Consider the following 22,446-nt stretch of genomic DNA (forward strand, 5'->3'; position numbering starts at 1 on the left):
ATCAGCCTTAAATGCAATAGGCAGGTAATAAATTCGCAATAGCATCTGAAATTGCAATTATATATATATATATATATATATATATATATATATATATATATATATATATATATCTGTGTGTGTGTGCTGTATGTTTTGGCAGTACATGTATGGCTTGATATGTTCAAACACAGGAACGTGGGTAAGACGAGTCTTAATGGAATCAGAGACCAGCTTCAATTGCAGCTGAATTGGGAGAGGGTGCGGTCAAACGCTTCTAGAGGCCATTGTAAATAAGCAAACACCTGGCGATGGTCTTAATACTAGCTTGCGTGTGATGATGATTGGACCTGTGTCGTCATGACAACGCATAGCCTGCCCTCTAGCTGCGGGACCGGAGTACTTGTTTCTACAGATAATGCCGGAGTTTGGTTAAAAGTAACCCTATATTATACAGTACCGCTGACATACCACTTGTATTAATTAGCAACAACATTTAAGCGTAACTTCGGATAAACACACAAAAAGACGGCGCTCCACTATTGCAAAGTAAATGGAATACACTGCCGACTACTGGCTGTCTGATTGGTCGATTATCTCTCTCCGCTCCTCCCTCACGGCTCAGTTCTCTCATGGGATTGGTCCCTTCCCTCCCGCAAGCCCTCGTACCGCCGGGATCTCGCCGACTGTCGCTTTCTGGTTGGCTGAGTTTCAGGCTCCGACGCGCTGATTGGTCTGTGTCCCATCAGTCTGCGCTGTGCTGGTTGGGGGCGGTATTCCGGCTCTGCTGCTGTTCGAAGATGGCGACGGAGAGGCAGAGTGAAGATCGTTTTTGTAGAAATGTTTAATTAGATAGGAATTTAATAAATCACGCTGCTTTGCAAATTATCGGGTAAGTAAGTTCTAAAAAGAGGCGGAAGTCTAGCAAAGGTGTATTCGCTATTTAGTTATACGTGTGGAAATGTCAGCTACAGCCTGTAACGATGTCCTGACTTCACGGTGGACAGGTTGTCTGGCAAAAATAATAATAATAATCAAAAAAAGGTTAAAGTAGGAGGCTGAAACTCCTTAACTAGATAGTTTAGTTTCACTGACGCTTGTCGTTATCGGGATATATATGTGTGTGTGTACCTTTCTTTTTTTAATGACTCGTGGCTATACTTTTCACTGTAATTGTACAGCTAGCTTTAATTACAAAACAAGAATTTTTAAAAGAGTCGTGTCTACTTGGGAACTTGCCAGCGGTGTTATTTGTAGTGTGTCGGGTTTATCGACGTGTTTTTAATAGGCTAATTAATAATGATACAGATAAAGCAGACGAGACTGTCTGGGCGTGATCGAGAAACGGAGAACCCGTATGACGTCGAGTCTGTCTGCGTTCAAATCGTACATGGAAATCAAATTATGTGTTGCTTTTTTTTTTTTTTTTTTTTTCCTGGAGACAAACAATTTTTAGCCGATTCAGAAACACTTTAGACAATGCTAAGCGAACGGGCTCCCTTTTTTTGTTCGTATTTAGTAAATTAAATTGAAATTAAAGGAGATATAAAAACGCATGGCCTAGCCCAGTCCAGATATACGTTAATATACACAATGAATAATAATTCATTCATGTGAGGGTTAGTCCCCTTGCCCCTTTGCACGCCCCTGCGGCACTGTACATTGCAAGCATGCCCGCCTTGTTTATATAATTTCACATGCAACACAGTAGAATGTTGTGCTTGGTTTTGAGGGGGTTGTGTGGGGTCTCCTTGCATGTGCCAACAGTAACTTGTCCTTTCCCTCAAAATAATTACTTTTGTTAACTTGAATATTAAACATTTATAATTACAATACATTCAAAATAAAAAATAAGAAACTAATTTAAATATTTTTTTGTTTCTTTTCTGCAGTTGGATCTTTTGACAAAGAAGATTTGGCAGTAGAAGATGAACCGTGCCTCGCTATGGGCTGTGATTAAGCTGAATGCATTGTGATTTCCAATAATTGAGACAGTGATTCTAACAAGCTGTCTACATTAATGAAAAGAACAGTGTCGTCAGCTTAACATAATCACCAGTGTCCCATGACTGAGTAGCAAATACGTTGTTTTATTTTTAGTACAGAATTCAGAGGAAATGTTTTAACTTCTGCATGTCATTGAATAGTTGTAAAGCTTAAGTCTGTTCATTTTCAGCGTTATTTGCAAAGTAATATTAAATCTGACGTTTTTTTTTCACTGCTGTAAAAAGTAACAAGTAGTATTAAAATTGAAAAAATGGAGACGCATGAAATTGTACCTCCCCTTCCGCAAGAGCTACCTGAACCCATGAGCTTGGAGAGCCCTGATTGCCCCCCGCCGCTCCCGCCAGTTCCGATGCAGCCTCCACCACCTCCCCTGCAAACGTCCAGTGACGCAGAGGTAATGGACGTTGGCTCCGGTGGTGATGGACAGTTAGACTCCCCAGCAGGGGACCGCAAAACGATTGGCACGGCACCGCTTCACACAAAGGGATCGGGTTCCTTCAGCAGCCGTCTTACAGAGGATACAGAAACCAGCGTCGTGAACCCTAGAACCGCTCGGCACGCGCCTCCCGTCTCCAGCTTCTTACCCAATTTAAAGCTGCTTAAAGATGTAAAAATCCGTGTGAGTTTTACAGAGAGCTGTAGAAGCAAGGACAGGAAAGTCCTGTACACAGGACATGGTCAGGAGGTGGAGGCAGAAGCCCATCTCGGTCACGATAGCTTAAACGGTGACTTGCATGAGAGCGATCTTTGCAGTGCTAGTGGTTCGGGCTCTCTGGGTGAGTCAAGCTTAAATCGGGAAAATAAATGTGAGAATGCAGAGGTTGATCAGGAGACGAAAGTAGAGTTTGCAGTTCTGGATGAACTGGAGGATTTCACTGAGAATTTTATGGAAACCGACGATGGCGAGAGAGCGGGCTTCCAGTCGGAGGCGATCGTTCAGCATGAGCCTGTGGATGAGGAGCTCCTCAATTACTCGTACGAGGTGTGTTTACAAGCTTTGAGGTGAACCTGTAGATAGAATGCTGCTGTACACTGCTTGTTCTGTGCTTGTCTGCTGCATGCCATTCATTTGGAGTGTTTTGCTTGACTATAAAAAGGTAATGCACTGCTTTCATGTTCACATTCCCAGAAGGAGCTGAAAACATTCCCCAAATCTCGCTTTAACCCAGATTGTTGATGGTAGCAGGCAGAGTTGGGGACAATTCCATTTTTTCAATTCCAATTCCATTTCTAATCCCAATTCCCTTTTAATCAATTCAAATTCCTGTTTCAGTCATTTTACAGCAAAGGTTTTATTGAGCAACCAAATACTGTATACAACGTAATGAACTTGTCAGGTAACCTGATAAAGCCTATGGCATGAACCTCAGTAAAGACTCTGCTGTAAAACAGAATATGAATTGGAATTGTATAAAAGGGAACTGGGATTGGAAATGGAAATTGGAATTGACCCCAACTCTGGTAGTAGGTTCGCTAAGTTTAATTCGAGCCAAATTTCAGGAACTAGCTTATTGAGCTGTTTTTTTTTTCCAGCTTTAAGAAGTCTGTGTAGCGTGTAGGTAAACATTTTTCTCTTATCTTGTATTATATTTGTTATCTTCTCAACTTCACCCCTATTTTTTCGACCGAATTTATAATTCCCTATTCCAACATCACTGCTGCAAACCCACTTGCCAATAGTCTCTTCATCTGCCTTACCCAAGTAGCAGCTGTTACCAAGCTGCTGAACTTTGGAAGTAAGGGACTCACTGGGCGCCTGACCAGTTAGGGTCACTGAAGTGCGATCTGCTTTTTACACTAACTCTGCAGGAGCACAAAGGCCAATGCAGCTCTTCCTGAATCCCCAGCCAAGACTGGCAACCCAGAGCATTGAATAGACCCTAGAAGTGATTTTTATTTTTGTTTTGTGAGAGGACTGCTTTGATCTAACCCACTCATTAAAGGTGTTGTGTGAAAAGCCAGGAGGAGCTGTGCTTGTTTTTTTTTTCAAGCTCCTGATAATGCAACCAGTAGGGTTTAGGAGATCTGGTCAAAAGCAAAGCCCTGGAGACCAAAGAATGACAGGGTAGGGCCTGCTCTCTCAACACTCTCTCTCCAGGACGATTTCGATAATGATATTGATGCCCTGCTGGAGGAGGGGCTCTCAGTTCCTAAAAAAAAGATGCGGATGTCTGAGTCTGACAAGTACGGTGGAGGAGAGAGCGACCATCAGTCAGAGGGGGAGATGAGTGTGCAGCCAATGATGACCAAAATCAAAACTGTGCTTAAAAGTAAGTGTTTGTTTTTTAAAATAATTCTATCAGCAGTAAACGTAACTCTGCTGTTTACACTTGGGACTCACTGATTAATATTAACGTTTAGAAAATGTGTTATTTATAAATTGCTGAAACAGTGCTCCCATATAGTAAGCAGTTTTGAATGTACTAAGTGAGATGTAAACAGGGTGTACTGAATGAATTGAGTGGCTGATAGCTCATGAATGTTTAGGTGAATGCCTGATGGTTTACTAGCATTGCCAAACTCTATTTCAGTGTGTACTGAAAACGTATCAGCTTGGCACCCCTGGTCGGATGCACAGGAGGCTTTGGGATTTATGATTAGGCTATGGAGGGCCTGAGGACATTTACAGGGATAGAAAGAAGACTCCCACTGCATAGCAGTTTGATCCGTTCCAGGATTTAGTTTAATAAGACATGGCTGAGCTTGTTACCTGTACGCTGTGGTTAATCGGGCTGATTTTAAAACCTGGAATGGGGGGAGACTGCTATGTAACAGGAGTCTCGTTTCCATCCCTGATTTTCGCATTTTCACTTTGCCTGTCTGTAGGTCGTGGCCGCCCCCCTACGGAGCCCCTTCCTGACGGGTGGATTATGACATTCCATAACTCTGGCATTCCCGTGTACCTTCACAGAGAAACACGCGTTGTTACCTGGTCCAGGCCTTACTTCCTGGGAACAGGGAGCATAAGGGTAAGAGAGAATTGTGCCAGGGCAAAACTGGACTCATTTTTAATTTTAGCAGTGGACAATACATTACTTGTGTTCGCAAACAGATGCTTTATCGTGTGTTCTTTTTTATTCTATAGAAACATGATCCTCCAACCAGTACCATTCCTTGCCTGCACTACAAAAAAATTAAGGAACGGGAAGAAAGGGAACAAAATGGTGAGGTGACGCCAAACGGAGAAACCTCCCCCGTGAAGGCAGGAGTGCTGGACACCTGGGACAGGGCTGATGAGCCAGACTCCACAGCTCCTGAGGAATCCGCTGCAGCCGGTCTGGGACCTGCTGCTGGCTCAGCCTCCACCGAACTGCTCTCGGAGGAAAGGGAGGCTCCGGCCAGCGAGGCAGCCCAGGGAGCACTGTGCCAAGTGAAGGCCAAGGTAGAAGTGTGCAAAGACGAATCCATAGGTAAGAGACTGAGAGAGACGCAGTTGTTTTATTGACAGTAAAGTTACGTTTACTGTTCAAGGGGTGCCAACCAGTGCTTTAAAATCTAAATTCTTGGTTTGCTTTTATTGCTAATGTCATTGCACTTTGTCATTTTCTAAGGTGGAAAACAAATGTCACGTTCTTGTAACTATAGCGATATATAAAGGGGGAGCATTGTAAGTCACTTTATAATTTATACAAATATTAAATGCTAATCAGTATTTTTAGAGAATGTAGCCAGACCACACCACCCCGTGCTTAATGATAAACTGTTGCAGCAGACACTGTTCCCTCTGTGTGAAGTAGACGGTTACTCAGTATTGAGGGTGTGCTTTTTTTTTTGTTTTGTTTTTGTAAATCTCCAGATGTTGAAGAATTTCGGAAGTACCTGGAAAGGCGGTTCGACTTTGAGCAAGTTACCGTGAAGAAGTTTCGAACCTGGGCCGAGAGGCGCCAGTTTAACAGGGAGATTAAGCGCAAGCAGGCTGAAGCTGAGAGACCCATCCTGCCAGCCAATCAGAAACTGATTACTCTGTCCGTGCAAGACGCTCCAACAAAGAAAGGTATGATCCTTCAGTGATGACAGTACAGTCTCATAGTTGATGGTAGATGTAATAGATGTGATGTGGCAAATTAAGAACCCCTGTGAAGGGAGCTTTAATGTTTTTGTGAATCGGGCAGCGCACCAATTCAGTTCCTACTAGGCCTGTAATTTTGCATTTTCCCCAGCTTAACCCACCTATAGAAGCTACAAAAATGAAAATGAAGCTTTTTCGAGACAGATTTGAAATCATTGTTTTTTCTTTTATTTAGGCGGTACGGAATGTTTTATAAGAACGTTTTTCTTTTTTCAGAGTTTGTTATTAATCCTAATGGGAAATCAGAAGTTTGCATCCTACATGAATATATGCAGCGGGTTCTCAAGGTCCGCCCAGTTTATAACTTTTTTGAATGTGGTGAGTCTTAAATTAAAATGTACTTTTATTTCACCCAGTGTAAATTACAACAGGTGGAAAGATGTAGAAATAAGCTGATCTCACAGGTTACGGAGAATGGAAGTTTTTAAATGTACTGTGTCGCATTTATACAGAGAGCTTTTATAATAGGCACCTGATAACTTAAAAAGGCCAGAAATCTAGCAAATGACAGATACACCTTTGTTTTAAACAGCCACAACTGTCCTTTTGGAAACCCAGTTACTTAACCAGCTTCCTAATACTACTGTTGTGGGTGACAGGGGAAGCTCATAACATTTGCTTTGTTACCCGCATTTCAGAAAATCCCAGTGAACCGTTTGGAGCTTCAGTTATTATAGACGGCGTGACGTATGGAACAGGAACTGCAAGCAGTAAGAAACTCGCCAAGAATAAAGCTGGTAATTGAGCTTTTTACAAAAAAGGTGTTCATTTCAGTTTCATATCTGTTCCGCTGTTGGGATTTCAAATTGCAGTTCCCTGCTTGCAAAACAAAGAACAGGTGAAACTGGAACTTGCTTGAGATTACAGACCATGCAAGTCTTGTGAGGATTGAAGAAGTAACTTGGCTATGGACTTTGAACCTGTCTGACATGTAGTGAAGTGGTGTAGCAACAGTGGGGTTATCCGACCAGTCATTCCTAACACAGAAGCCCTTTCCTGGAAGGTAATGACTGCTCTCGGAGATTGGGAGAGTTCCTAATGAGATAAGAGCAACCAGCACTGAGCAGCAAAGACTTGGAAAGTTGCCAATAAAAGCAATGGCATAGACAGACGGACTAGATTTTAGTGAAACCACAAACAATATTTTTGTGGGTCGCGTTATGAAAAACTTGTTTTAACCAGTTACTGTTGGTGTTTTTTATTTTATTGCAAAGGGAACCTTTGTGGTGTGAGCTGAATCTATAGCTATAGCTCTATATATCTATATCTATCTATCTATCTATATATATATATATATATATATATATATATATATATATATATAAATTGTACTTTTTACCATAATTGTGTGTGTTTTTAGAACACCTGAGCACTGTCCCAGCTTTGTAATGTGAACTCCTCCCCCCAGCTCGAGCTACACTGGAAATCCTCATCCCTGACTTTATAAAGCAGACCTCTGAGGAGAAGCCTAAAGACACAGATGAACTTGAGGTGAGTTGGTGCAGAAAGCAGTCTGAATGTTCAGGCTAGTTATTATTATTTTGTATCTGTCCCCTTATGAGGTCACCGTGCATGAAAGGGTGAAAGAGATGGTTTTTTTTTTTTTTTTTCATGTCATGTATTGCGTGTTCCTTGCTCTGCTATGCCTGTGACGGCTTCTATGTATTTTCTTTCCTTCCTAGTATTTTAACCATATCAGTATCGAGGACTCGAGGGTGTATGAACTCGCAAATAAAGCTGGATTACTGTCGCCATATCAGATTCTCCATGAGTGCCTTAAGAGGTAAGGTATCGCTGTATGTATTGAGACACCATTTGCTCGATCTTGATTTTATGTCTTGATCATTGTTTTATTTTGTTCTCTCCACAGAAACCATGGGATGGGTGACACCAGCATCAAGTTTGAAGTGATACCTGGTAAAAACCAGAAGAGTGAATACGTCATGACTTGTGGCAAGCACACTGTGAAAGGCTGGTGTAAGTACAAATCACTTTATTTATTTTTATACTTTTTGCAACAGTGCTGGTGCACGCTTCCTTTTGAACCTCATGAAGAATGTGAAGTGACATATCTTGTGGTTGTTAAAGAGGTGCAGAAACGCTGTGCAGTGAAAGTGACTCTGTTTTAACAGGTTTTATTGTTTTTCTTGTAGGTAAAAATAAGCGAGTGGGAAAGCAGCTGGCCTCTCAGAAAATCCTGCAGTTGCTGCACCCCCACGTGAAGAACTGGGGGTCCCTTCTACGCATGTACGGCAGGGAGAGCAGTAAGATGCTGAAAAAGGTACAGGGGTCATGTGTTCTCTTTTGTGGATGCCGTTTCCAAACTAATGACTCAAAAGGTAAAGCAAGCATTTACAAGTCTAATCAGTGATCCAGAAAAACAAAGAGAAGAGAGATCAGCTGTTTCTAACATAGTCCCGTTTTAATCAATGTACTGTAATGAACGTCTCTGAATTTACTTCATGGGCAGCTTCTTTATTTTCATATTTAATTGTCTTTTGCTAGGAAAATTCAGACAAAAGTGTGATTGAACTTCAGCAGTATGCCAAAAAGAACAAGCCAAACCTTCACATCCTGAACAAACTGCAAGATGAAATGAAGAAACTGGCAAAGGACCGGGTAAGCGTTAATCTGGGTAAATACTGTGTGATGAGAAGAGGCTGTAAAACCAGGCTTGCCGGGTCATAACTTACATGTGATTGGTAAATGGCTCCTTACAAAAGCACCCAAAAGGATTACGTATTGTATAAATTACTATCGTTCCTATTCTATTCATTGTATGTGTTTTATTATTTTTTTAAAACACTGAATTTGTATTGAAGGAAGAGACCAGGAAGAAGCCAAAGATGACGATAGTGGAATCGGCACAGCCTGGCAGCGAGCCTCTGTGTACTGTTGATGTTTAAGAAACTGCGCCCAGGAGATCAAAGTGGCACAGAAAACAAGTCTTGCAACCAACAACCCTTTACTGCAGAATGCAAAGTCAACTCCCACCTCTCTAAAGTGTGCACTGTATGAGAGGGACATGGCAATATTACTCCACTGGTGGGATGCCTTGATCTTGAGTACTGTTAAGAATTACTGGTACATTGGTTTTTATGGTGAGTCTTTTTTTTTCCCCACAACGTGCTCGCAGATGCAATACAGCTCCAATGGGAATGCTTGTTTTTATAAGGTGCTAGAAATTACTTGCACCCCCCCCCCCTCCAGCACTCAAATACATATTAAAAAAACCTTTTAATTAAGTAATAAATCAATAAATATGTGTTGACGTCTGCAACAGGAAACGGATGCATTTTTAAAATATATATAGTTTAAACCAAATGCAGTAGAGAGGGTTTCATGTTGTATCTGCATCTGTCTTAATGTTTAATGTTGGCTTCATTGAAACGTAATGGGTATGTTTTAACATTAGTTTAAGAATTGGAAACAGTAAGGGAATGCTTTTTTTTCCATTTTTATTTTCTCAAAGAACTGCTGTGTTTTGATTAGCCTTTGTGGACATGCAGAATGGAACAGGAATCTTGCAGCATATTTTTCCTTTAATTGCTGACCAGTTAAGCTATTAAGATTGCACTGGACTGCAAAGTAAACCAGAGCACGAGCGCTTGAGAATACTTTTCCTGGGGTGTGAAAGGGCCAAGTACAAATGATTCATATTATTATTGTATTACTATTATTTCTGCATCAAAGGGGTAGGAAAAGCATGTTTTGTTGAACTATAAACTATATGCATATTCAAAGCTTTGATGGATTGCTAAAAAATAAAACGCTACATAAATAATCATTTAACTTTAAGAAAAAAACACAAAAACAAGTCAAGGTGGCTCAGTTATCAAAACTAAGGCAGCACGTACTCAATGGTAAATCAGGTCATGTAGGGCTGTAATGTCATGACAACTCCTATTGGCACAAATAAAACAATTTTAGGGCGGATGTATTTCTCAAAAGCTCTAAGTAGAATGGCACATGTTTCCTTAACAAAACTTATTTCGTTTTCACGAAGGGTTATTGTCTTCAAACAAGGGGAGTAGAAGCTGAAAGTCCTTGTAGTAACCCTAGGGTTAACAGTGTAAGCCCTTTTCTTAAGAAGGGTGAGGTACAACACATGTTTGCTGGAGTTAACAACTGAAATGTTTCTGGTGGAACACCGCCTTTAGCATGTATTGAGTTAGATTACTTGTCTTAATGGTGTGAGTATGCCTGTATTTGTAACTTTTGACAAAATCTTAACAATTGCCCTTTTCTGTTCATCACAAATCTAGTCAAGTTATTTTACACAGAAGGTACATTGTGTGTGTGAGATGCAGTGATAACTTTAGGCAATCGCCTAACAAGAAAAAGGTACCAGCCTTTAGCTCGATCAAAAATGTGTACGTCTTTCTTAAGATTAAAAAGACCCACTACTATCTCTATAGAGCATTAAACATGCATTGTGAACCAAAGCTTCAATAATATCGTCTTATGCATTTTCTATAGGATAGCTTAGTTTGCTGCATTGAAAATAAAATTAAAAAAAACAGGAGAGAAAAAATGCAATAACTGCTGGAACAAAAGTCATTTCAACTGCTGTACACTGTCATTTTGTGAAGTATTTCAGTGTGCGCGCGCCTTTTTCTTAATGTTTACTACGTTTGTGTGTGTGGGGTGTGTTAAAATGCCATTGCTCACTGTGGCATGTAAGCTCAAAGCATATGTACAATAGGGAATAGATGGATGCTTCTTAAGAGTGCTTTTTCATGCAATTGTTTGTCTGGAGAGAGAACTGACATTTTACGCCTTTTGTCTCTCTTGCAAAATGTGTGTGTTTCGCTGTAGTGTGTGGAGAAATTGAAGCTTTCTTTTTTATTACCTGGTACAGTCTGACTTGTAACTTTTGCTAGAGACGCTGCCTAGACGATGAAGTATGTCCTGTAATGTGACTGAAGTGCGCTGACTTTTTCAATGAAATTTGTTTATGCAAATAAACCTAAGCTCAATGTAAAAGCCTCCGTCTGTGTCCTTTAATATACAGTAACGCAGGTTACTACTACCTGAAGTAAGTGGGTGACTATTACAAGGAAAGGTATTTCCAAGAATGAAATACAAAAGGTTGAAATATTAGCCGTCATGTATTGCTTGCAGGGTCTAGGAAGCCGAGGGTACCATTGACAGGTTGTGTAGAGGCCACTTACAAACCTTTGAATTGTGGTGGGGAAGACTACATATTTGAGACACAGTACCTGAAAAAACTAAAATTGACAGGTTTTATTTCCAATCTATATTTAAAAAAAAAAAAAAAAAAAGTTCCATTTCAAACTGAACAGACCTGTGAGCACAATGCCTTTAACATTACAGTAGTTTTTGGATAACTATATAAAACAATGTGCAAGTCAGTCCCACCTTTCCCCTTTAGAAGAGATACACATCTCTGTTGTAAGACCAGGCACCATCTTCCAGTGAAACAACACTAGAGGCCATGCTGCTGTACATGGAAATGCAGCCCTCGGAGTGCTCTCTCAATACTTCTCAATTCAACGCTGGCCCATATACAAAGGTATTCTATATTGCTGGAGAAGGGCACTCACTACAGTTCTTTTTTTTCTGACCTGCGGATTGGATTACAGAAGTTTTTCAATGAAGGGGAAGAAGGAAAGACATGCAGGCAGTTCCACAAGCAGAGGTGAACAGCAGCAAGTGAACTGCAGAGAGATCCAGATCCACATTCCAGTGCTGCAGTGCGCGCATCTCACCTGATGTAGTCCTGGAACGCCTTCACCACTCTCTCGGTGGCGTCAGGAATGTGAATGGTGTCGAAAGGCTCCACCACGGCGCACGTCCCTCCTTTGTATTTGCCGAGCCGGCAGCCGACCGTTTTGTCTTCCCCGTTGGCTCCCATTCCGATGAGGAATTCGCACTTGTTACGGTATTCAGTCTGGAGTAAGAAACAGGAAAGGATAACAATTAAATACTAATCTACATAGGCGAGTGACGTGGGGCCAATCCACATTAGGAGCGACTTTGACAGGACGCAAGATTGGAGGAGATTGCTTGTCTATTTCAAAGTTTAAGAAGGAAACACTCCCCAGCGTACCTGTGCAGGGGAGGGGCGGATAGCCTCCAGCGGGCAGCACATATTATTGTACTTCTGCTTCTGAATGAACAACCAGGGCAGCATGGCTTTGTTATTGTTGCCAATTTCCCTGAAACAAAATCAAAACAGATAAATAAACACTGTGCACTGCTGCCTGCAGAGAAATGCATTTCACTCATGGTGACACTTTTATTAAAGGACGTTGCACACAAGGGGCCATGCTGAAGAACCCCACATAGATTTACCTGCCTATGTTAAACCACTCTGATATAAAATAACACTAGGATTGCTTTGTCTTTAAACTTTTACCTGTCAAAATTCACTTTAACCAGGGCTTCGTTTTGGCAGCAGCAGCACAAGAACAAGACCAGACCCTTCAACTGTAAGCAGCGATACGTACAGCAGGACACTCGTTTGTGGAGCTGGGCTGAGGCTGTTCCTCTATAGAAATAAATAAACCAGTACACACTTTGTAAGTCTCTGGAGCACTCCCGCGACTTCCTGCTCTTTCATCTTCAGCTGCTCTTCGTAAGCCACGTTCCACAGCGGGGTCACCACATCTGCAATCTGCTTGCTGAGGGGCTCCTCCGCAGGGGCACAGCGCTTGGCATGGGGCTGCCCCCTGTCGGCCCCCTCCTTCTCCTGCTGCTTCCTCTTCCTCAGGAGGGGGTCCGCCTTGGGCTTGGCCAGCCGCACACTGAGCGCCCGCCCCTTCCACAGCATGCCGTGGACGGACTACTTGGCCTTGTCCCGCTCCTCCTTGCTGCGGAAGGTGACGAAGGCGAAGGGCTGCCTGCCAAACAGCTTGATTTTGTGGGGGTTCACCCCGTGCTTCTCCAGGAACTTCTTCAGGTCGTTGAACCCCACGAACTTGGGAAGGTTCTGGATCTCCACCTTAAAAATGAAGAGGTCATCTCGGACGTAGCGGTAGACACTGGGGTCCCCCTCTTCGTGATCCGGAAGGGGCTCTTCAGCACAGTTGCTTTGATCCTCCACCCCAAGCTCCTCCGGAACAGTCTCCTTCTCTTCAGCGAGCCCTGGGGGTCCTCCCCCTGCCGCCGGACAGAAGCCAGCGTCTTCAGTCATTCTCTGCATTTCTGTAAATAAATTATTAAAACATACAGTTCATTTAGCAGGTCTGAAGGGAAGGAAATCAGAATCCTGTTTCACAGGGCCATTCCAGACTTGAGCTAAATCAGTCTGCTTCAACCTGGGGTTACCACATGACTCCATGTACACCAGGGCAGTCTGGGTCAGTTCAGGCTTTTCAGCTCATACCCCAATGCATTCTGGTACGTTTCACAGCAGGACTACACTTACCACAATGCATTGGGGTGTGAGTTCAAAAGCCTGAACTGTTGGTAAGTACAGGGAGTCGAGTGGTAACCCTAGGTCTACGACGAGTCTTTTAAAGAGTTACACAAGTAACATTGCAAGGACTGCGAGCAATACGGTAGCAATTAAAACATTTCAGACCATTAGTCAAGAAATCATTACTTTATTGTTTTTGTTTACAAAAATAAGGTGGTCCCGTCACTACAGTATGAGGACAGTGCATGTGAAATATACTTCACTATCATGTTAGCTTTCATTTTAAAAATACTGACATAGTACTTTCAGGCTAATACAATGCTTACCTTACTGTTCAATAAATTTAAAATAGTAAACGTGATGTTTACTGCACACTGTGTGGGTCGCCTTGATGGTGAGGGAAAACGCCACTCCTCATAAGAACAGAGGATGCTGGGAGGAAGGTCAAAATAAATAAAACGTTTTTATAGCTTAATATGATTTGTATAATTGTCCCACTGCTTTTTAAACATTTAACTTGATAATAATAACCAACCATAAATTAAAAAAAAAAATAAAATAAAAGTAAAACGCTATAGGAAGTGACGATCTTGGGGTCACTAGGAATGGGGTAAAAAAAAAAAAAATACTACAAATAATAAAATAAATAGAACAAAACAATGTTTTTTATGTTAATTATACAGAACAAAACAATGTTTTATGTTAATTATATACGCAATTAATAGACCATTCTAACTTTTTATGCCATTTATTAATATATTTTCAGCATTACGTGTTTAAAATAAAATAAACAGCCCATGTATATGGAACTAAATCGTGCTAAGGTTTTAAATCTATCTGTATATAAATGTGAGACGCTGCACTCCAATAGTAAAAGGGATTGAGAGGCGCGCCGGGCGGTGGCGGGAACGAGGTACACGTCAGGAGGAGAGTTTCAGCGCGCGAAAGGAGCAGCAGGAAGCTGGAGCGAGCCGCAGCGCGAGCCCGGGTCGAGGTGAAGATTAACGGTCAGAAACAATCCGCAGCCATCTCCAGAAACCATGGCAGAGCCCAGGGTGAGCACGCCGGGCGGGCTAGCGGGGGCTCTCCGCAGCTCGGGAGAGCTCGTACCGGGGGGTAGCGTCGCTTCGGCTGCATGCTGGGGGGGTTAAAAGCCGGCCGGGTTGGGAGTGACACGGATAGGCTACAGCAACTGGCACGAAAACCGCTCTGCTAATCACGACTAGCGTCGTTTTCTAAAAAAAGAGACGGTGTGTGTCCGAGTCTTTCTGTAATACGCAGCATTTTAAGTTTTTAAACACGGTTCTTGCGCAGTTTCTTCGGTCTAGCGCCCGGGATACCTAATGACTTGGTTCAACCGAGTGTCTTCAGTCTAGATCTCATCCTACTAGCGTTGATGTCGGAGATATATCAATACAAACGAGGGCGCAAAACTGTTTTTCATTTGAAACTACATCTTGTGATGCAGCGTTATCTGGGGATGTTTAAAAGTGTAGATTTACAGGATGCAATTGCAATTACAATTACACACGAGGTTTAAGTACAACGGCCAATTTCTGGCCCCTACCAGCCACGCAGTTATCGACACGGTGTTATTACACACACTCCTCCTCACAAGTCAGCTGTGTGGGTTAGATCATTCAGAATAAAACTGCATTTGATTCAACGTTTTTATTTGCAGGGTTCTTCAATATAGCGTATTGTGGCAATTTTACCCCCGTCGTGCCTGCAGTGTTTAACATGCCTGCCGGTCTGGCGTGGAGGAGGGCTTCCTGTGCTCCTACAGCCTGGGGTTTAAGCCTCAAGCTGTATGATTATGCTTGCCAAGTTTTTCTTGAGTCAATTTTCATTCGTAATTCTTTGCCCAGTCCATGATGTTCTGTTGAAACTCCCCAAAATCTGTCTGTCTGTATATCTATATATCCATCGATAATTACTGCCGTACTCTTGTTATGTCTTGTTTTTTTTTTTCCAGCTAGGCCAAAAGCTTTCCCGTTTGTTAAATAGATATTGAAGCTGCATTTAAATCCTCTGCCTTTTCCCTGCTGCACACACACATTTCCCACTGTGTAAACTGGTATCATGAAGAAAGAGAGTTCATAAAAAAGAAGGGCTGTATTGATGGGGATCCATACATCGGATCCACACAATGAAGGTGGTGTTGGGGAATCATTTGTGTTCTCCCCATTGCTGCTATGAAAGTATGAAATGTACTCTGTTAGATACACTGAAATGTAAGATTACAGTAAATGTATGCGTTCCAGTCTGAGTGAAGTTTTAGTCCTCAGCAGCATAGTTTAGTTACCACAGCAAATTGAGCAAAAAAAGACACTTCCAAAGCGTGATCTTCTAAATCCCTTTTCCCATTACTGTGACGGAGCGTGATCTTCTAAATCCCTTTTCCCATTACTGTGACGGAGCGTGATCTTCTAAATCCCTGTGACGGAGCGTGATCTTCTAAATCCCTCTTCCCATCACTGTGACGGAGCGTGATCTTCTAAATCCCTCTTCACATCACTGTGACGGAGCGTGATCTTCTAAATCCCTCTTCACATCACTGTGACGGAGCGTGATCTTCTAAATCCCTCTTCACATCACTGTGACGGAGCGTGATCTTCTAAATCCCTCTTCACATCACTGTGACGGAGCGTGATCTTCTAAATCCCTGTTCACATCACTGTGACGGAGCGTGATCTTCTAAATCCCTCTTCACATCACTGTGACGGAGCGTGATCTTCTAAATCCCTGTTCACATCACTGTGACGGAGCGTGATCTTCTAAATCTCTCTTCACATCACTGTGACGGAGCGTGATCTTCTAAATCCCTCTTCACATCACTGTGACGGTTCCTCGTTTCACCCACCACATGCTGTCCTACTAATGAATTTAATAAAAGCAGTGGAAGGGAGTGAGTGACAGATCAGCATGTGATCATCAGTTTTATGTGCTTGGTTTGTGACACCAGTACGAGTAAATTACAAAATCTTTATTTTTTTTAATTAGTCACAATATTAGGCTTTCACACATTCAACAAATCTGTTTGTTCACAGACAATCAGAACCAGATGCTACAGAATTGGATCCTCTTCCAGTAAACCGCTATTCTACATATTGCTGTCAAATTCTCATAACTTGCTGTGCAAATACAGCTGTAGTACACTTAGTTTTATTTGCATTTGCAAAATCAATAGGATGTGATCAATGAATAAAGATTAAGCATAGTTACACCCGTGTTCTAGAAAATGCATTTAGTGATAATTGCTTAACTGTTTCATTTGTAGCAAGTGATTTTATTTTTGTCGTTAGGAAACGCAAAAAGAAGATCCTACAACAGAGGAGACTTCAACAGAAAACACAGAAGATGCCAACCATGACCCTCACTTTGAGCCAATCGTATCGCTCCCTGAGCAGGAAGTTAAAACGCTGGAAGAGGATGAGGAGGAACTCTTTAAAATGTAAGAGGATGGGAACTTGACTCTTGACAGCAGGTCACTCGCTTGGATAGCCCCCTTACAGGCAGATTGATAAGAAGTGTGTGTTTTGTCTCTTGCTTTAAAATTAGCTTGTCCATAATATACTTTACTCTTTATATAATATAATGGTAAAAAGGAAAAAAATGCACCCTTTTTATTTGTTTATAGCATCCCTTGCAGACTCACTCTGTGCCTGACTGCATAATCCAGCCTGGTGCTATTTCTGTCTGCTATATTAGCTGCCCAGAATATCGCAAGCACTTATCTCTGTATAGGTTATTGTTGGATAATCTGGCTCATGTATAAATTAAGGATGTCTTGCTTTACGTTTTCCTACTGAAAGACTACTTCACTAACAAGTAAGCATTCTTCCTACAGGCGTGCAAAACTGTACCGGTTTGCTTCTGAGAACGAGCCTCCAGAGTGGAAGGAGAGGGGCACTGGGGACGTGAAGCTGTTGAGACACGCGGACAGGGGAACAATCCGCCTGTTAATGAGGAGAGACAAGACCCTGAAAATCTGTGCAAACCACTACAGTAAGTACTGCTGTGCATCTCGGGTCTCCCTGATGAGGTCTTGTGAAGGTTACCAGCATTAGGGATGTGTTTGTGTTTAGTTTGACTTGTAGAAATGTGTACAGAGCAGTCACCACTGCATCATTTTTATCGCGTCTCTTTTTCGTAGTTTCTCCTGTGATGGAGTTGAAGCCGAATGCAGGTAGTGACAGAGCCTGGGTTTGGAACACACATGCTGACTTTGCAGACGAACATCCCAAACCAGAACTCCTGGCTATCCGGTTCCTTAATGCCGAGAGTGAGTGGGCCTTTCAAAGAAATTCCTTTTTTTCTGGTTTGTCCAAATTTAAAGTCAAGAAAATGGCTGAGTCACCTGGGTGATCTACATAAATGTTTATTCTTAATATGACCAGACAGTGAATGGAATGTTATTTGTATGATTGTGTTGATTTTAGTTTTGTCTTTCTTTTTAGATGCACAGAAATTTAAAGCAAAGTTTGATGACTGCAGGGAAGAAGTGAGGAAGTTTCAGCAAGGTACCAGTAGCTGCTTTTCTTTCATTGGGCGCATTGGAAAACACTGTCTTTTCACGTAATATTAGCCTTTGCAGACTCGCTCTGTCTGGCTGCCCCATCCAGCGTAGTGTGTTTTTGCATCTGCTATATTATGGCCCCAGAGCATTGCAATATTGCACTGCCCTCTCTGTTTGGAAGTGTTGCAATTTATTGTGGAACATGAATGTTTATTAAAAAAAAAAAAAAAAATTGACCTTAAATTGCAGGAACTGCTTCCAAAGATTCTCTGCAGTTTGTGTGAGTTTTCAAAATGAAAAAATGGCCATAGGCTGATTTCTATTTCAAAGAAACATTTTCTTAAATTATTTTTTCTTGTTCTCAATGTGTTTGTGGTTTGAAATGGCAGTGGTTTTACAGTGTCCTACTAGTGAATGTGGAAGTATAAGATTACGTTTGTTAAAGCATGTTCTCTTGGGCTTTGTTTTCTAAAGAAGAGTGCGTTTGTCTGAACAGGTAGTGACAGTGCTGACAAAGTGGCAAGTAAGCTGGAGGAGCTGTCTGTAAAGGATGACAAGAAGACCAATGAGTCAGGAGACAAGAAGGATGAAGCGGCTTGCAAGAAGAAAGAGGGTGAAGAAGTGAAGGGGAAGGCAGAAGAGAAGTAAACCATGCTCCAACCTTCCTCCAATTCAGTATTTCTTTGTTTTGTTTAGTTTTTTTTGTTTTGTTTTTTTACAATGGACGTTATAAACAAACTGAATTTTTTTCCCCCTTAAGCTTTTGCCCTCTCAGATCACAAGAGCTTGGAGGCACTTCAGAGTATCCATTCTCCAGTCATCAATGTACTGTGCTGTTGTGTTTTTTTTTTTTTTCCCCCATAGTGGAAATAAGTTAATATTATGGTCATCTGTAACTCGGAAGTATCTAACATGATGTCTTACTGTGAAATAAGGCTTGTGATATTGATTCCCTCATTGGGTAGCACGTTGTCTCTTTTTTTTTTTCCCCCCTTGTTTAAAAAAAAATACAAATAAAGGGGAACAGAAGTACATTTTCATTGAGAAATCACAGTTTGACTTTGGTGCGTGGTCTTCGGGTTACTGGTCATTGCAGATGTGGGTTAAGATTGCAGCCTTGGGGCTTTATGAATTGGTGACTGGTCTGTTTTAGAATTTGTTTATTGAAATAACATGCCGTCTTCCGGACATGTGCTCTTTTGTGTAGAATCGCAAACATAAGCCCCTTTCATAGTGGCACTCCAGCCTGGGTCACAATCTTGTGTAGTGTGAAACCACCTACCCAGGTTAACCCAGCTCCTAGCGATCTACATCCTGCATGACAGCCGCCGAAATAACAAGCAGCCACACCTGCGTGAAGGTTTCACTTCCGCAAGGAACGTTTTTATTGCTTGAGACACCCCATGAGCCAGATTGCAGCAGGGCTGAAGAAACGTTTGCTCTAATCCATAAGTATTGTTTGCTTTTCACCCAGGTCATCCTGCTTAATCAAGCACTGTGAAATCACATAGCTGACCCCCGTGACACCGGGTCCTAACCTGGGTAGATCATGCCAGTGTGAAAGGGGCTGTAGTTATTCATGCAGGTGCCAGTGTGTCTCACATCACTGGTTTCACTGACCCATATTTCCACTATTCTTAGGCTATTATAGGTGTGGTTGTCCAAGATTAGTTATAATCTATATCTGCAAGTCAAGCTGTAAATGTGCTTTAAGCTATAATGTCTTTCAATATCCTCAAATGGTTAGAAAGCAAATGCTTATACTATGCCTCCCCCATCTAAGTGAAGTTCACGTGCTGTGTTCAGTTTGTTTAGTGATTCGATGCTTGCAGTAAGATTGGAATTGCGTATTGGTTTATTACATTAGCAGCGTGTCTAACTGGAATCTGGAAAGGCAAGTCCTTCTGTGCGGAGTAGAAATGAGAGGGAGAGAAATGGGACCCCTGGTGCTGACTGCATGGCAGGCTAGTAACCAGCTCCAAGCAGTGGCTGTATGGGTTGCCAAAGAGACTCCTCTGCTGGTGTGAGGGGGTGAACAATGCAGCAAAACAAGAATGTATAAAGGCTTGAGAAGATATTAAAAGCAAACGTTGGTACCATGCCTATATTAATTATAACTTGTGCTTCCCTATATCTCCTGTAGAATGAATAGGAAGGAGCAGGTTAGGTGACACACATACTGTTTCTTTACTAAACTTTCCAGCATTCTTGTGAGCACTTTATTCTTTGACAGTGTGGATATGGTACTTGCATAGCAAATCACATTGGATGTTTATTGAAGGTTTCCATTCTGAATGATCTTGCTTTTTATAGTGACAACGTGTTACAAATGATGTAAAAAAAAAGTTGAACAAAATCAAATGAATTAAAATGTAATACTGGCAACTTTTTATGTGATCTGTTGACATCTAGTATTTCCTTTAAATGTGGATAAAACTGTGCACAGTACACACGGTTAGATTGATTAAATGGTGGATTTTCTTTAGACTGAAGTATGTTTTATATACTGTAAATTTTAGTTTAAAACAACACATTTTCCTCAAGTTGTATATAATTTATAGGAAATCGACAGGATATTTGAATATACTGTATGTTGTATGAGATGTAGCTGGTTTGCAGAACTCTTAAACTATTTAGTTATTCTCAGTTATCCCTGTGCTGAAGGTGCTACCGTTACTCTTCTGGCTGCTGCAATAATTGCAAGACAAAGGAAACAATCTGATAGCAGTAATGATCCCTTCAGAAATGAGCTGGTCTCATTACCACCACACACAAAGTTATTAACACAGTTTGCAAGGACATAAAATAGTAACACCTGCAATACATTACAATCGTGTGATGATTCAACAGTTATCACTGAGAATGTAACCCTCAAAGAAACAATTCAAGTACTGTGCATTGTACAGGTTTAGGCTTGGTTCTCTGTGGTAGTCCTGACAGTGCTATAGTACTGTGCATTGTACAGGTTTAGGCTTGGTTTCTGTGGTAGTCCTGACAGTGCTATAGTACTGTGCATTGTACAGGTTTAGGCTTGGTTCTCTGTGGTAGTCCTGACAATGCTATAGTACTGTGCATTGTACAGGTTTAATTGTGAAATGCCCAGACTTCACAGGCATATGTAGCGTAAGGCTTCTGAGAGATGCAAAGAAAGCATGTTGATGTAGTGGGGTGTATGATGTGTGGATCTCAGGGAAAGAAGCATCTGCTTAGTCGCAGGTATTTACTGTGTGGCTTGGTTATATCATTGAATACAAAAGAGCTTAAACATGTGATTGATCTCTAACCACCTGAACATATGGCTGTCCCTGACATTTATTCAATTGTTCTTTTAAACTCAGTAAACAATCCTGCATAGCAGTCTAATCGTTCGGGGGATATTAGAGGAAAGACTTGTGTAACACAGGACACATTGACTGACATATTCACTAATGGCTGCTTTCACAGACGCACTAATCTTGGTCTAGCTAATGTTATTTTAGGTAAGGCAATCCAACACTAGGTCTTATGATTGAGTGTTTAAAAGTTATGGCCGAGTTATGGATGGCAATACAATTAACACAAGAACGATACACTTGTCCTTTACTCTCTCTGTTAAGGTGAACAGGTCAAAGGCTATTTCCAGAGTTGTGTATTGATCCCCGCTAGTTTCCCTGGAGAAGCGCAGTGAGACAGGGTCTCTGCAGCCGGTGTCTGCCCAGTCAGCAGTGAGGCGTGAAAGGAGAGGTAGCCGTCCTGTCACCTAGAAAGCTGATTCTTCCTGCACATGAGTCTTCCACAAGGCTGGAACTGACAGCTTCATCTGTGATGATGGCAGTGAGCATTTTTAATTAGCCAGCTAGTTTTATCCTCTTGCATGACCTAAACGATGCTCCAGCTGCAGTGTTTCCCCAGTCCTGGTCCTTTCCTAATAAAACAGTAACAGAAGCTCAAATAGTGTTAGTATTTTATATATATATATATATATATATATATATATATATATATATATATATATATATATGTGTGTGTAATAAGTATTAACATTCATAGCATTTACCCTGTTATATCCCTTATAGACCTGCTGTGTAATAGGTTTGTGTTTGATAATCTCTCTTCAGTATCATGGAACTCTGCAATTGTGCAACAAGATGCAGGGTTCTCGACTCCAGAAGTGTGGAATCTCTGAAAAGGGAAGTTCTTCTCATATACAAGGTTATACTGCTAATCTGACACAAAGAGTGGTGTAGCGGATGAACTCGCTGGCCAGCTGGGCTGGTCCTTCGTGTAGGGCTGGCTTAGAATTCAGGAGTGCCTTGCTTTGTTTTCTAAATACTTGGTTAATTTACCATGTAAATGAAAAAGCAAGTTCTTCCATGGAAGTGAGATGGCACAGTGGGCTAATTCCCCAGTATGCTGTGTTGTTCCTCATTGGAGTACTGTGTTCAAATCCTGCATGTTCTTTCCTTTATTTTCAAAGACTTGGATAATGTCCTATCTAGACAATGAAAA

General features: G+C 41.6%; 3 protein-coding genes and 1 non-coding gene across 4 annotated transcripts; 3 read left to right on the plus strand and 1 right to left on the minus strand.

Annotated features, from left to right (window-relative positions):
- The first annotated feature begins 739 nt into the window (after positions 1-739).
- On the plus strand, positions 740-11,035 carry LOC121299443 (microprocessor complex subunit DGCR8-like). The gene is made up of 14 exons (XM_041227136.1): positions 740-871; positions 1,872-2,968; positions 4,085-4,256; positions 4,813-4,955; positions 5,072-5,396; positions 5,783-5,980; positions 6,272-6,373; positions 6,694-6,792; positions 7,464-7,546; positions 7,738-7,838; positions 7,926-8,032; positions 8,209-8,336; positions 8,561-8,674; positions 8,878-11,035. Exons 2-14 carry the CDS (start codon positions 2,237-2,239, stop codon positions 8,959-8,961), a joined length of 2,388 nt encoding a protein of 795 aa, XP_041083070.1. The 5' UTR covers positions 740-871; positions 1,872-2,236; the 3' UTR covers positions 8,962-11,035.
- Positions 11,036-11,099: 64 nt separating this feature from the next.
- LOC121299445 (tRNA (uracil-5-)-methyltransferase homolog A-like) lies at positions 11,100-13,848 on the minus strand. Its single transcript, XM_041227138.1, has 4 exons — positions 13,766-13,848; positions 12,598-13,225; positions 12,129-12,237; positions 11,100-11,969 (listed from the first exon to the last, which is right to left on the minus strand). The coding sequence occupies exons 2-4, from the start codon at positions 12,849-12,851 to the stop codon at positions 11,784-11,786; spliced, it is 549 nt and encodes a 182-aa protein (XP_041083072.1). The 5' UTR covers positions 12,852-13,225; positions 13,766-13,848; the 3' UTR covers positions 11,100-11,783.
- Positions 13,849-14,314: 466 nt separating this feature from the next.
- LOC121299444 (ran-specific GTPase-activating protein-like) lies at positions 14,315-20,343 on the plus strand. The gene is made up of 6 exons (XM_041227137.1): positions 14,315-14,494; positions 16,745-16,893; positions 17,290-17,447; positions 17,596-17,724; positions 17,900-17,962; positions 18,455-20,343. The coding sequence occupies exons 1-6, from the start codon at positions 14,480-14,482 to the stop codon at positions 18,604-18,606; spliced, it is 666 nt and encodes a 221-aa protein (XP_041083071.1). The 5' UTR covers positions 14,315-14,479; the 3' UTR covers positions 18,607-20,343.
- On the plus strand, positions 17,088-17,207 carry LOC121300404. The gene has a single exon (XR_005947529.1). It is a non-coding gene; the product is annotated as a small nucleolar RNA SNORA77 (small nucleolar RNA).
- Positions 20,344-22,446: the final 2,103 nt, after the last annotated feature.

This window comes from Polyodon spathula, chromosome 25 (assembly GCF_017654505.1).
Source record: "Polyodon spathula isolate WHYD16114869_AA chromosome 25, ASM1765450v1, whole genome shotgun sequence".
Classification (NCBI taxonomy): Eukaryota; Metazoa; Chordata; class Actinopteri; order Acipenseriformes; family Polyodontidae; genus Polyodon; species Polyodon spathula.

Excerpts from the sequence above, each read along its gene's own strand:
- LOC121299443 (XM_041227136.1), top strand. The coding sequence starts at position 2,237 with ATGGAGACGCATGAAATTGTACCTCCCCTTCCGCAAGAGCTACCTGAA. Across the intron at positions 7,547-7,737 it reads AAGACACAGATGAACTTGAG|TATTTTAACCATATCAGTAT; the intron begins GTGAGTTGGTGC and ends TTTCCTTCCTAG. Across the intron at positions 8,033-8,208 it reads GCACACTGTGAAAGGCTGGT|GTAAAAATAAGCGAGTGGGA; the intron begins GTAAGTACAAAT and ends TTTTTCTTGTAG.
- LOC121299445 (XM_041227138.1), bottom strand. The coding sequence starts at position 12,851 with ATGCTGTGGAAGGGGCGGGCGCTCAGTGTGCGGCTGGCCAAGCCCAAG. Across the intron at positions 12,238-12,597 it reads GTGCTCCAGAGACTTACAAA|GGAAATTGGCAACAATAACA; the intron begins GTGTGTACTGGT and ends ATTTTGTTTCAG. Across the intron at positions 11,970-12,128 it reads TCCGCCCCTCCCCTGCACAG|ACTGAATACCGTAACAAGTG; the intron begins GTACGCTGGGGA and ends TTCTTACTCCAG.
- LOC121299444 (XM_041227137.1), top strand. Across the intron at positions 16,894-17,289 it reads GAGGAGGAACTCTTTAAAAT|GCGTGCAAAACTGTACCGGT; the intron begins GTAAGAGGATGG and ends TTCTTCCTACAG. Across the intron at positions 17,725-17,899 it reads CCGGTTCCTTAATGCCGAGA|ATGCACAGAAATTTAAAGCA; the intron begins GTGAGTGGGCCT and ends CTTTCTTTTTAG.